The sequence below is a fragment of the Babylonia areolata genome, chromosome 20 (genome assembly GCF_041734735.1).
Source record: "Babylonia areolata isolate BAREFJ2019XMU chromosome 20, ASM4173473v1, whole genome shotgun sequence".
NCBI lineage: Eukaryota > Metazoa > Mollusca > Gastropoda > Neogastropoda > Buccinidae > Babylonia > Babylonia areolata.
Window position 1 is genome coordinate 49,657,741 of NC_134895.1, and position 16,415 is coordinate 49,674,155.

At 43.5% G+C, this 16,415-nt stretch overlaps 1 protein-coding gene across 1 annotated transcript in view; it reads right to left on the reverse strand.

Annotated features, from left to right (window-relative positions):
* LOC143294690 (focal adhesion kinase 1-like) overlaps nucleotides 1–16,415 on the reverse strand; it is a 62,442-nt gene that overhangs the window by 19,185 nt on the left and 26,842 nt on the right. Inside the window, 6 exon segments of the mRNA XM_076606086.1 lie at nucleotides 1,298–1,387; nucleotides 2,872–2,972; nucleotides 10,378–10,493; nucleotides 12,147–12,250; nucleotides 12,795–12,879; nucleotides 14,806–14,903. Of these exon segments, the coding sequence (XP_076462201.1) occupies nucleotides 1,298–1,387; nucleotides 2,872–2,972; nucleotides 10,378–10,493; nucleotides 12,147–12,250; nucleotides 12,795–12,879; nucleotides 14,806–14,903 (594 nt within the window).

The window sequence follows — 16,415 nt, forward strand, 5'->3', positions numbered from 1 at the left end:
GTGCATGCTGGGTATGTTCCTGTTTCCATAATCCACTTAACGCTGACATGGATTACAGGAACTATAACGTGCATATTTAATCTTCTCCTTGCGTATACACACGATAGGGGTTCAGGCACAAGCAGGTCTGCACATATGTAGACCTGGTAGATCGGAAAAATCTCCACCCTTTACCCACCAGGCGCCACTACCAAGATTCAAACTCAGGACCCTCAGACTGAAAGTCCAACTCTTTAACCAGTAGGTTATTGCTTCCATATAACATGAACACAATGTGCAATGTGACACGTCTGTATAACAGATTTTTTTTTTTTTTTTTTTTTTTTAAATAAAATATTGATTACAAGGTGAATATATGTAATGCTTATATGTTAACACATGTCTTACTTGTTGAATGTTGGATTTCTTAAGTCCTGTTGAATATTTTTGTGTTGAGTATTGTCCACATTTGTTTTGCCACACCTGGTGTAATTCCTCTATATGAGAAAATAAAATTCTACTTATCATACAGACAGAAGGTATGTGACATATCACAATGACACAGGTAGGGGGCAGGATGAAGGTCAGATGTCACCATGAAACAGGCATGAGAAAGGTCAGGTGTCATAATGAAACAGGTATGAGAAAGGTCAGGTGTCGTAATGAAACAGGTATGAGAAAGGTCAGGTGTCATAATGAAACAGGCATGAGAAAGGTCAGGTGTCATAATGAAACAGGTATGAGAAAGGCCAGGTGTCGTAATGAAACAGGCATGAGAAAGGTCAGGTGTCATAATGAAACAGGTATGAGAAAGGTCAGGTGTCGTAATGAAACAGGTATGAGAAAGGTCAGGTGTCATAATGAAACAGGCATGAGAAAGGTCAGGTGTCATAATGAAACAGGTATGAGAAAGGTCAGGTGTCATAATGAAACAGGTATGAGAAAGGTCAGGTGTCATAACGAAACAGGCATGAGAAAGGTCAGGTGTCGTAACGAAACAGGCATGAGAAAGGTCAGGTGTCGTAATGAAACAGGTATGAGAAAGGTCAGGTGTCATAATGAAACAGGTATGAGAAAGGTCAGGTGTCATAATGAAACAGGTATGAGAAAGGTCAGGTGTCGTAATGAAACAGGTATGAGAAAGGTCAGGTGTCGTAATGAAACAGGCATGAGAAAGGTCAGGTGTCACCATGAAACAGGCATGAGAAAGGTCAGGTGTCATAATGAAACAGGCATGAGAAAGGTCAGGTGTAATGAAACAGGTATGAGAAAGGTCAGGTGTCATAATGAAACAGGTAGGACACAGCAGGGCACTGACCAAACATCCAGACATCGCTGGCGGTGGTGAAACGTCGAAAGTTGATGGATTCTGGCGCCATCCACTTGATGGGCAGCTTGCCTTTGGAGGCTGTGGGATACATGGTAACAGTGATAACATTACACCACACAGTGCGATACATGGTAACAGTGATCACATTACACCACACAGTGGGACACATGGTAACAGTGATAACATTTCACCACACAGTGGGACACAGGGTAACAGTGATAACATTACACCACACAGTGGGACACATGGTAACAGTGATAACATTTCACCACACAGTGGGACACATGGTAACAGTGATAACATTACACCACACAGTGGGACACAGGGTAACAGTGATAACATTACACCACACAGTGGGACACAGGGTAACAGTGATAACATTACACCACAGTGGGACACAGGGTAACAGTGATAATATTACACCACACAGTGGGACACAGGGTAACAAAGTGATCACATTACACCAAACAGTGGGACACATGGTAACAGTGATCAGATTACACCAAACAGTGGGACACATGGTAACAAAGTGATCACATTACACCAAACAGTGGGACACATGGTAACAGTGATAACATTATACCACACAGTGGGACACAGGGTAACAGTGACCACATTACACCAAACAGTGGGACACAGGGTAACAGTGATCAGATTACACCACAAAGTGGGACGCAGGGTAACTGATAACATTACAACAAACAGTGGGACACAGGGTAACCGTGGTCACATTACACCAAACAGTGGGACACAGGGTAACAGTGATCACATTACACCACAGTGGTGACACAGTAACACAGTGATCACATTACACCACACAGTGGGACACAGGGTAACAGTGATCACATTACACCACACAGTGGGACACAGGGTAACACAGTGATAACATTACACCACACAGTGGGACACATGGTAACACAGTGATAACATTACACCACACAGTGGGACACAGGGTAACACAGTGATCACATTACACCATACAGTGGGACACAGGGTAATACACTGATAACACAACACCATACAGAGAAGGCTGTGGGACACAGGGTTACATAGTGATAACATTACACCATCAAAGCATGATAATGGATCTATTTGCAGTACACCAAATCTGCTTTAAAAAAACAAAACAAAAAAAGCAGATGCCTGACTGACGTATAGATCCATGCCTACTTAAAACACACACACACACACACACACACACACACACAAAACACAATAAAATCTAAATATAATGAATACACCAAACAAGTACATACTCAAATGTTACACCACAAAGGAGCAGCCAACATTCCCCACAAAAATTAGTGTTGTGTTCAACAGGCCCACAACAGACATCTTTCAACAGTCATTAAGTGAACACATGTAACAGACTGATTAACCATTCCTGACCACAACCCACTCACACAAATACACACACACACACACACACACACACACACACACACACACACACACACACAAATTACACCATCCCAAGAAAACTGAACAAAACAGACAATGTCTGGAATCTGGAATGCCACCACTAGCACCAAAATGACCAGAGGATTTTGGAGGGTGTGTACCTTTATAGTAGCTCTGTTCCTCCACCCAGCGAGAGAGGCCAAAGTCGCCCAGTTTGACGGTGTCCTGGGAAGACACCAGCACATTGCGGGCCGCGATGTCTCTGCAACACAGCACTCTCACTTTATCACTGCACCTAACCTTGGTCTTTCTTCTCTCTCTCATTTAGCTGTCAGCAATCTCTTGCTGTAGACAACACCCAATTCTTTTACATGCCGTCATATCCATGGAGAAGGAAATCACTGAACTGGAGAACGGAATGTTTTGAAACTGAAGCAGAACTGCTGACCTTGCATGGGAGTGGCTGAGTGAGTGTCAGAGTGTGTAAGAGGGTAAGACAGTGAGAGAGAACACTGAACACTGAACACTGAACACTTTAATGTCAATAGCTTTACAGCCCTAATGACATGGGGGTTCATAATACAAATAACAACATGCATCAATAGTAATAATATTGATGAAAACCAAAACCAAAACGAAATCAATCAATCTGTGCAACAAAGTGCAGTTTGACCATCCATTCAAAGTAATGGCATGTAGTGAGAAATAAAAACAAAAACATATATAAATGTATAACATAATATTTTCCATATGAGAGTGACAACACAGATTTCACTTTTCACAATGAGCAACACCTGATACTATTTTATTATTGTTGAGTTTTTTTCGTCGCATGTTATTCGCTTCTGCAATATATTTTGCAAGTGACTGTAGTGAAGTTTCCTGATTTAAATTAAGCACTCCAAAAATATCTTCATACTTTGCTGAATTTGTTTTAAATACAACACATTTTTCTCGAATATCGTCATAAGCTTTACAACTAAACAAAAAATGTAACTCATCCTCCCTTGAATGCCCGCACATCGGACAAGGGGAGAGTAACGAGGGCTCAGTCTGAAACCACTTTTCATAAGCATTCAAACCAATCGTTCTCGTTCTAAATCTGGCGAGACTTGTTCGGTGCCACTTGTTTGTCACGACTGTGATATATTTTTCTGTTTGAAATATACTTTTAAAACTATAAAACCATCTATATTTCTCAGTGCTTTCCATTTTACCGTGCCAATTCTGTTTATATGAAGCAATTAGCCTATCTTTGAATTCTGAAACAAATCCTTCTACACATCCAACTCCCTGACACATCCACACAATCCCAAATCCATTTACAGTTAATGTCTTCTTTACAAAATATACCCAGTTTTCCTTCCCTCTCTCATGTTCATTTACTAACATTTCATACGCCTGCTTACATAATCTCGATGTGGGTAGCCTTATTAATTTTAACCAATATTTTATACATTTCACACATGATTTAATGTATAATGGGTATCTACCACTTTCTCCATATAATACAGTATTTGAAGCATGTAATGGAACATTTAAAAAACGTTTAATAGCTAATGTATGTACTTTTTCTAAATCTTTGTTATCAGAAAGTCCCCAAATTTCGGCACTGTATGTTATCATTGGTTCTATTTGAGTATCAAAAAGTTTCCAAAATATATAAGAATCTATCGAGCCTAACTTACGTAAACACCTTAAGATTTCTATAACCCCCTTCTTCCCCTTTCTACAAATTTCTGCTACTGTCCTTGTCAAACTCAGCTTAGTTGTAAAAATCATACCAAGATACTTATAAGCATTAGTTACCTTCACTTCATCAGTTCCATAGTGCCATTTTTCATATCTAGATAAGTAACCACCTTTTTTAAACACAACTACATTTGTTTTCTCAAGATTAACTTTTAAAAATAATCTATCTGCTTCTTGCTTTAATATGTTCAGCTGATTTTGAAGTCCTATGGCCGTGTCAGACAAAAGAATTACATCATCTGCAAATAACATGAGAAACAGTTCAACAGCCCCAGGGATCATTTGAATCCCATGTCTTCCTTTTTTCGTTATCTCTCCTGCCAGTTCATTAATAAAGAACGAAAACATCATAGGGCTCAACAGACATCCTTGTTTTACGCCACGTGGGCAATCAAATACATCTGAATATACACCCTTCTCACGTACACACGCTAAAACTGCATCATATACACCACGCAGTGCCATATAAAGCTTACCATCAACACCAGTTTTACGTAACACATTCCATAAACTATTTCGATTCACAGAGTCGAAGGCCTTCTGAAAATCTACAAAAGCAACATACAATTTTCTATTTTTTAATAAATGTGTTTGTACAATTGCATACAATGTGAAAATGTGGTCAATGGTGCTGTAACCTGATCGAAATCCAGCTTGCTCTTCAATAATCTTTTCTTCTCGTTCAGCCCATTTAGTTAATCTTCTATTTAAAATGTAAGTGTAAACTTTACTAATGATACTTGTAAGTGCAACTCCACGGTAATTATCTGGAATATTTGGGTCTCCCTTTTTGTGAATAGGTATGATAATCGATTTTGCCCAATCTGTTGGAAAGATTCCATCATTGAAACATCTGTTAAATAAAAGCACCAGAAAATCAACAATATCTGTATTTGCCTGCTTTAACATTTCACTCAATATTTTATCTGGGCCTGCACTTTTACCTGGTTTTAAATTGTTTATGCTATCAATTACTTCTTGCCTGCTAATTGGGTCATTAAAACAAGGTTCTTCAAAATCACCAACCTCCTCTACTACCTCATCTTCTGTTTCAGTATTAGCATTACCTACAAATACACTAGAAAAATGGTCATACCATTGCTGAGCACTAATATTATTATAAACAAATGCCTTTCTATTTACAGATCTTACTGTTGCCCAAAACAGATTTGAATCTTTGATTGATGATTTTAATTTCTGTAACCTTAGCTCCTCAAATTCACGTTTCTTTCTTCTCTTCAAATAAACATATTCCTTCCTTTCCTTTACAAATGTTTCTTTACGTACTCTTTTATTCTCTTCAGTTTTACATCTCTGGAAACTTTTAAGAAGGCCTCTGACCAGTCTTTTCTTCCTCTTACACTCATCATCAAACCAATCATTACATTTCTTCTGTCCTCTACCAACTGTTCGAATCATACATGCAGCTGCTCCATACAATGCACATGAAAACAATTTGACACAGGCATTAACATCAACATTTAACATGTTATAAGCATTCTGTAAACACTCCTTAAACTGACAACTGTCCAACTCATCCTTATATACATGCACATTTTCCTCAGACCACACTATCCTTTCTTCTCCTTTTTGAATTGAGTCAGATTCTTTTTCAGTACTTAATCTATTTATGTAGGACAATTCGACTGGCAGATGCCATGAAAATAAACTATCACCAATACATAAATTACAACTATCTAATAAGCAGTCAGAAACAAGAAAATAATCAATGACACTACATCCTTGGGTAGAAACAAAAGTAAAATCGCCATCTCGATCCCCATTACAATAACCATTCAAAATTACAAGTTCAAACAAAAAGCAAAAGTCCAACAGGGATTTCCCAAAATTATTTATAGTAACATCCTTTGAACAACGTGAATCTCCCTTCACATTTTCCCAATCCAGATCAAAAACATTGATACCCATATCTTCACTTTTGGTCTGCTCACAACCTGTACGTGCATTCAAATCACCACAAACAATAACATACACATCCTTATCTTGCACAACCTGCAGCAAACATTCTTCCAAAATCAATACTCCATCGTTTAATTCTGTTTCGTTGTATAGTGGACCTCCTTCGGGTACTATGTAAGCTGCAACAAAAAGAACATCTTTATCAACATTAAAAACTCTTCTATCAACGTTAATCGCTACAGTGTTCGCACAGTTTAAAGAAATTTCTTTCACAAATTGTTTCAAAGTATTTTTTATTAACACTAAAACTCCTCCCGATTTTCTCCCTTGTCGTGACATTTTCTTTGCAGGAGCAAAAAACTTTAGATACTCTGGAAAAATATTACCGTAATCAAAGGACGAATCTAGAAATGTTTCAGTTAAACAAACAAAATGAAAAGTATTGACATAATTTATAAATGAAACATCAGACAATTTTGTATAAAGATTCTCCACATTATAATTTAAAAACTTCCAATATTTAGGATGGTCGAGCCTGGCCTATTTGTTTCTGGCCCGCAAGTGTCTATCACTGCCACTGCCAGGTGACTTGCCGGACTGGTTGCCCCAATGAGCGCCAAGCTCAGTCTGTCTATTGGCCACACCGCGCCGTCCGCCACGTGCAACAGCGGGAGTACCCCTGACGTCATGACGGGAATTCCCGCCCCCTCTTCTCACCACGGAGTCTCCCGTACCACGCAGGGAATGCCGGTCGTCACCGCCAACACCGCCTCTGGCCAACCGCTGAGTCGCTGGCGAACCCGCTACGTCACAGCAGGACCCCCCTCCACCACTGCTGTCCCTGTCACGCCGCGCGGGTGAAGACCGGGTGCTGCTGTCATGTGTTGGCGTACCCCCTCCTCCGCCGGCCGCTCCGGAGTCCTGCTGCTTGCTGCCCTCTGAAGTAGATGGTGTGCCGTCCACACCGCACGTGGAGACCGTGCCCGGGATCAGCTCACCGCCACGTTGACCTTGGCCTCCAGCCTGGCTGGGTAACAGCACGTGCCGTGTACTGCCTGTGTCTCCTGACACACGCGCGCTGTCCTGCTGCCCTCTGTTGTCAGTGCCCAACGCTGCCACATCGGCGTAGGTGCGGGGATCAGGAAGAGCCGGGCCGATCACCATCTTCCCCCTCCTGAAGTACGCCCTCTTGCCGTCCCTCTTTGCTTCGGCGACCATGTGTGCTTGGGCTCTGGTCAGGTCGTTCGCCACTCCAATGCCTTGCTGTTTCAGCTTCTCCCGGATGGCTCTGTCCGTTAGTAGAGACATCTTGTCCCTCCAACGACTGAAACGGACGATCATGGGCCTTGGTTGTCCATCCCTAGCCTGACCAACACGATGAGCCCTCACTATATCGTCAGAGGTCCATTCCTTCAGACCATCGATACTGTTGAGTGCATCAACCACAGCGATCACACATGTGTCAAAATTTTCACGTTCACTACTGTAGGGAATTCCAAAAATCCGTAGATTGTCTCTTCTTGAATGCTGTTCTAACGTGTCAATTTCTGATCTCAAGTGTGTAATTTCTTCCTGCATATCGTTCACTGATGTTCTCATCTCTCTGGTTTCCTCTCTTCTGTCTATCATCTCTTTGTGCAGATCAGTCTTGTCTACCGACAGACAAGACACTGTTTCTGTTATTTCTCTCTGTTCTCTTTCTAACCTGTCACATCGCTGATTGATTTCAACACATTCGTTCTTCACTTGACTCAGTTCAGCTATTATGTTTCCCAGATCAGACCTGATGACACTGGTCTGTTCTTGAAGCTGTTGCTGTACTGCCTGCATGATCTTCGCCACAATGTCATCAGAGTTGACTGCCACAGGTGTTGGTTCCGACATTTTTTGATCTCCCTGAGTCGATTGGTCCGTACTATTCGGTCCGGGGTTTTCCTCCACGTCACCGCTGAGGCGTAAACGCCACAGGCCGAACACTGTGTTGATCGCGCACGCTGTCAAAACAATTGCTGTCACGTGCAGAATGCACGGGCTTCCACTGATGTTGTCACTGACACCCTTTTCTAACACACCTCCGTCCCACAATGTAGTCCCATACACAGATGTTTCGGTGTTTAAGTACACGTATTTCTGACTTAGCATTCTTTCCACGTTTCGCCCAAAGCTAGCCAAAACAGCAGCAAACAAACCACAGGAAAAAAATGCCAAGATAATGTTGCTTGCTGACACACAGTTTTCATCAGTCAATTTTCTGCTCATGTTACTGTTCCGCGTAGGAATATAAAACTTTGTTGACATACCTTGCTGATGAAAAAGTCCAATTCTCGCTCTCCACGTCCCTAAGTCACACATTTTGTTTCGCTTTAACAGACACTAATACACTACACGTCATCCGATAAGAAAGTTTTGCAGTAGAAGTCCCTGGAAACTGTCCAATGTCCATAAAACAACAGAGTACTTCACAGAACCTGCCATCTTGTCGCCATCTTGAATTTGCCCCCGAGAGAGAGAGAGAGAGAGAGAGAGAGAGAGAGAGAGAGTGTGTGTGTGTGTGTGTGTGTGTGTGTGTGTGTGTGTGTGTGTGTGTGTGTGTGTGTGTGTGTGTGTGTGTGTGTGTGTGTGTGTCTGTGTGTGACAGACAGACAGAGAGAGAGAGAGAGAGAAAAAAAAACAACATTCATGTGTGCGTGTGCACACGCACACACACACACAACACACACACACACTCACTCAATCTGAGAGTGTTTGTATGTGGCCAAATGCATGCACTCATGTGTGCATGAGTGCTTTGTGTGAATGCACAAATTTTTTCCTTCATTCAAAAAAGAAACGGAACCATGGCAAAGTGGTTAGCGTTGCGGACTGACGCTGGGAGGACGCGGGTTTGAATCCCAGCGGAGGTGGGTTTTTCGGCCCGTGGCCGGCTCCTACCCAGAGCTGAATGTGCTGGGACCACACTGTCGAGTATCATCCACTTCAAGGATGCGCCTTTGGGTGTGTTGCTCAAATTACCTGACCAACACTGCAAGTGTCTATATCTCTTGGGCCTGGTTAACGCCGGGTTATCATTATGACAGGAAGCGTAGAGTATAGCCTTGTCACACAGTCCAAACTAAAATGAACCTCCACAGCAACAGCGTCATCGTCATCCTCTTCCACCACCTTCACCATATAAACAAAATAGTCTCAAAGTCTGTGGCCTTTCATGCCCTGCTCTCATGGTGACCTCAGTTTCAATACCCCTCCACTTTCGTGCTTGGAGTGAGTCCTGTCAATGTCTTCAGTGTCAGCAGATTCATGGGTGGCTGTTGTTTGAGGGACGTGGTGGCGGTCTCCACTCTATGAGGGACGCTCACTCAGTCTGGCTCCGCGACTAAGCCATTACTGTCGTTAGTAGGGGGCTTAGTAGGTGGTGTCCTAAGTACATTAAATCAGAACAGGCACCACTGAACACCACCAAAGTGACTCAGCAGCAGTGCAAAGTCTCCTCTGGTGTGTAGCCTCCTGGTGACCTAACATCAATGGTCACTTGCGGACTGCCGACGCTGGGACTATGACGGACGAACCCGGGTGTGGTCATGTATGGGGGAATCTAAATGGGGGACATGGGAGTAATGCCACTGAAACAGTGCAGATGATGGGGCAGCAAAAAAACAAAAAATAGACACGGAAATCAATCCAAATTCTCAGTGTCCAAGTGTCTAAGTCCCCCCACCACCCCCCGACTGCGCCCCCCTCCGTCAATTCCAAATGATGACCAGAAGGCAGCAGAGAGGTGCTCACCTGTGAAAAAAGATAGGCATCCACCTGTGACTTACTGTTTATGAATGTTATTTGATACAACTGATAATATGATTCATCAGCCGTCATGATAAAACTGAAGTACAACGTTGTGAGCACAGTATGAGCTTTAAGCTTGTTGATGCTCTTTTGTCATTCATTGCACTGTAATCATGTGTATTGTTGAATAATTAAAGATTATTTAAACCACTCACCTGTGAACAAACTTCTTGCTCTCCAGGTAGGACAGAGCGGTGCTGAGCTGGTATGCATACATGATGAGCATGACCAGGTCCAGTCTGGACTTGTTGTTCTGCAGGTATGCCCTCATCTGCACACCCAATGCAGGTAAACACACCTGACTCCTTTTTTCTCCACACTGACCACGGCATACCACATACCACATTGCAGATCAAAACACATGTTTCTTTCTCTTTTCTTCCACACCATACCACATAACATCTCACCTTACAAATTCACACCATATCACATCACATACCACACCACACCACACACTACATATCGCACCACACCACATCCCACACCACACCACACCACCACACCACACCCCATGACACATCCACCACAGGATGACCCCACCTCTCCATGTCTAGCTAGCTCCATGACGATCCACACAGGTCTGCTTTCACCACACCACACTACATCACATCACACCACACCACATCCCACACCACACATCACTCACCACACCACACCACACCACACCACACCACACCACACCACACCACACCCCATGACGCATCCACCACAGGATGACCCCACCTCTCCATGTCTAGCTAGCTCCATGACGATCCACACAGGTCTGCTTTCACCACACCACACTACATCACACATCACTCACCACACCACACAACACCACACCCCACACATCCCACACCACAACACCCCACACATCACTCACCACACCACACCACACATCACATCACACCACACCACACCACATCACACCACACCCCACACTACACCACATCACACCACACGACACATCCACCACAGGATGACCCCACCTCTCCATGTCTAGCTAGCTCCATGACTATCCACACAGGTCTGCTTTCACCACACCACACCACACCACTCCACACACCACACCACACACCACACCACTCCACACACCACACCACTCCACACACCACACCACACACCACACCACTCCACACACCACACCACACCACACACCACACACCACACCACACCACACCCCATGACACATCCACCACAGGATGATGTCCCCACCTCTCCATGTCTAGCTAGCTCCATGACTATCCACACAGGTCTGCTTTCACCACACCACACCACACCACACCACACCCCACACCACCCCACACCACACCACACCCCACACTACACCACATCACACCACACCACACATCACTCACCACACACTCACCACACCACACCCCATGACGCATCCACCACAGGATGACGACCCCACCTCTCCATGTCTAGCCAGCTCCATGATGATCCACACAGGTCTGCTTTCACCACACCTCACCACACATCACTCACCACACCACACATCACATCACACCACACCACACCACATCACACCACACCCCACACTACACCACACCACACCACACGACACATCCACCACAGGATGACCCCACCTCTCCATGTCTAGCTAGCTCCATGACAATCCACACAGGTCTGCTTTCACCACACCACACCACACCACTCCACACACCACACCACACACCACACCACTCCACACACCACACCACACACCACACCACACCACACACCACACCACACCACACCACACGACACATCCACCACCGGATGATGACCCCACCTCTCCATGTCTAGCTAGCTCCATGACAATCCACACAGGTCTGCTTTCACCACACCACACTACATCACATCACACCACACCACATCCCACACCACACATCACTCACCACACCACACCACACCACACCACACCACACCCCCTGATACATCCACCACCAGATGATGACCCCACCTCTCCATGTCTAGCTAGCTCCATGACGATCCACACAGGTCTGCTTTCAGAACAGATGCCCATCAGCTTCACTATGTGGGGGTGGTCAAACTGCTGCATGATGTCTGCAACACACACGCACGCATGCACGCACACACACACACATGCATGCACGCGCACACACACACACACACACACACACATCCGACAACTGTGAGAACAGTATTATGAAATGGAACTTGGAAACAACTGTGAAAACTGTAACATGGTGGACAACTTCTTCCAAGGATTTTATAATCTTATTTTTCATTCAATTATTTGTCTGTCTATTCTATCTGTTGTATTGCATTGTATTCTGTTGTATTGTATTGTGTTGTATTGGGTTGTGTTGGGTTGTACTGTACTGTACTGTACTGCACTGTATTGTATTGTACTGTATTGTACTGTCACAACACATTTCTCTGTGTGAAATTCAGGCTACTGAGTGCCACAATGCAGCATCAGCCTTTTCCGATTGTCTGCAAATGTTTTTCTTTTACTTTTAAAGAGAATTTTCTACCAAATATGCCACCGGCAACCCTTTTTTTGTTGTTGTTATGGTGGTGGTGGTGGTGGTGGGTGCTGCTTTGTTTTGCTTTGTTTATCCAGTCGTTTTGTGCAGGTGCTCACAAGCTTCCTCCAGGAACTTTTCCGTCATGGTCTCCTCGCTGGTTTCCTTGCACGTCTTGACCGCCACCGGCACCTGCATGCCCTCCTGCACACAGCACACGGACTGTACACACCATACATACATGTACTGTACACATCATTCACACCTGCATGCCCTCCTGCACACAGCACGTAGACTTTTACATCACCTGTACTGTACACACCATACAAACCTGTATTGCACACACCATACACACCTGTACTGTACACATCATTCACACCTGCATGCCCTCCTGCACACAGCACACAGACTTTTACATCACCTGTACCGTACACACCATACATACCTGTATTGTACACATCATTCACACCTGTACTGTACACACCACACAAACCTGTACTGTACACACCACACAAACCTGTACTGTATACATCATTCACACCTGTACTGTACACACCATACACACCTGTACTGTACACATCATTCACACCTGCATGCCCTCCTGCACACAGCACACAGACTTTTACATCACCTGTACCGTACACACCATACATACCTGTATTGTACACATCATTCACACCTGTACTGTACACACCACACAAACCTGTACTGTATACATCATTCACACCTGTACTGTACACACCACACACACCTGTACTGTACACATCATTCACACCTGAATGCCCTCCTGCACACAGCACGTAGACTTTTACATCACCTGTACTGTACACACCACACACACCTGTACTGTACAGATCATTCACACCTGTACTGTACATACACATCATTCACACCTGTACTGTACACACCACACAAACCTGTACTGTATACATCATTCACACCTGTACTGTACACACCACACACACCTGTACTGTACACATCATTCACACCTGCATGCCCTCCTGCACACAGCATGTAGACTTTTACATCACCTGTATTGTACACACCACACACACCTGTACTGTACACATCATTCACACCTGTACTGTACACATCATTCACACCTGTACTGTACACATCATTCACACCTGTACTGTACACACCACACAAACCTGTACTGAACACATCATTCACCCCTGTACTGTACACATCATTCACACCTGTATGCCCACCTGCACACAGCATGTAGACTTTTACATCACCTGTACTGTACACACCACACAAACCCGTACTGTACACACCACACACACCTGTACTGTACACATCATCCACACCTGTATGCCCTCCTGTGCACATACTTTTAAATGATCTGTAATGTACACACCACACACACCTGTACTGTGCACACCATACACACCTGTATGCCCTCCTGCTCAGAGCACATGGACTTAACATCACCTGTACTTCACATAGCACTGACTGACATCACTTGTACATCACACAGCACACAGCATCTACATTACTTTACATCACACAGCACTTTTACATCACACAGCACACAGACTTTTACATCACTTGCACTGTGCACACCACACAAACCTGAATGCCCTGCACACAACACACTCGCTTTTAAATCTCTTGTACTTGACCAAGGCACAAGTAGATCTCTACTTGTCCCCCAGACTTTCAACTTGCCCCTCCTAACTAAAAGGATCTTTTACGAAAGTAATTACCAGAAAAGCAAACGACATGTCAGCAGACATGACCTTCTCAAGTCATCAGCAGAACTGAGCTCACAAGCAACAAACCATTAAGTACACGCGCAAGAACAAGTCCTAAATAAGAAAGACACACACACACATACTTGCATAATATCCCTTCTGATAGGACTTTTCCTGTGTGTGTGTGTGTGTGTGTGTGTGGAGGGTGTGTGTGGAGGTGTGTGTGTGTGTGTGTGTGTGTGTGTGTGTGTGCGCGCGCGCGCATGTGTGTCCCTGGAGGTGTGTGTGTGTCTGTGTCTGTGTGTGTGTCTATGTGTGTCTGTGGAGCGTGTGTGTGTCTGTGTGTCTGTGGAGCGTGTGTGTGTGTGTATGTGTGTGTGTGTGTGTGTGAAAGTGTGAGGGGGCCCAGCAGACGGGTATGTGGCCTCACCCTGTCAAAGTACATGCCCTTGTAGACATCCCCAAACTGGCCTTCCCCCAGGATCTCCACCAGTTTGATCTGATCTCGCTGAATCTCATAATCACGCGCTGCACACCACCACACAGCACTGCATGTCACAACGACACACCACACCACAATGTCACATCAACACATATACATCATTATGTCACGTCACTACACATTACACATCCCCAAATCACACACATCACATCACCACACAACAAATTTACATATACATCACATCAACACACTATTTTGATCTGATCACGCTGAATCTCATAGTCATGAGCTGCACACCACCACACAACTTTACACGTCACATCAACACACAACAACATTTGCCACATCACACCACATTATTACGTATGTCACACCAACACACTACAACATCACATACCTCACACCACCACATTACATACACCACACTACCAAACCACAATACATATGTCACATCAACACACCAGTTGGATATGATCACACTTAATCTCATAGTAACACACTACACACCACCACCACACGACAACATTATACACAACATCACATCACCGCATTACATACATCACACTACTCCACCACATTTCATATGTCACACCACCACCATATCACAATATTATACAAGTACAATTACAGATAATTACTTAATAAACTTCAAAAAGAGGCAATCATTTATTTAAAAAGAGAGACTACTGATAATAACTGTAAAAGTCAAAAACATCAATGTTCCCGGTGACTTTAGATGATACACTTTCATGTAAGCAGAGATTACACTACATGTTTACAAGTTCATTGTATAAACACAGACACACACACAGACACACAAAGAACACCTGCATCACGAGAAAATGTCATAGCAACAAAAGGCACACAGAAATACTTGTGAAAATCAAGCTGAAAGGTGTTGTGGAAATCAAAGACAAATATAAATTTGTTTTAAAGATCCAACAAAAAGACAGGCCACTAGTTTCTGTGTCGCCAACATGTCAACACAAGATTATGGATCAATTCAAAACCAAAATGGAAAAAAAATTGAAAGAAGCATATTGTTATAAAGAGTGAAAGACAAGCAGACAGAGTGAGCCAGACTGAAACACAGAGACAGATATAGTGCAAGAGAGAGACAGAGATCAAGCATAGTAATACTTAGAATGAAATTAGTTTTTGTCACACTATCGAACGAGTACGCGGAGTATTTTCTCTTCAAAATTCATTCATTATGCATCCTTCTTTCTCAGCTTGCAAAAAGGTTTCAATCTCTCTGCCAAAAGCAAGTATAGCATAAATTAATCTCGCAGTTATATATGCTACAACTCTTAAGTGCAACAAGTTTTTCTACTTTTTTTCTTATTTTACAGCCAATAACTGTATTGTATGTATTCACTTTTGTTTACAAGCTATATCCATGCACGTATGCTCTCAAAGTATACACATGTGTGGTCATGTTTGCAAACTCACTCACTCACACACATGTACACACATACACACACACACACACACACAATCAAGCGTGCATACACAGATGCACAAACGAACACTAACATTTCTTTTCAATTATTTCATCTAATAACATCACTTATCAAAAGTGGTTTATGGAAAGTGCT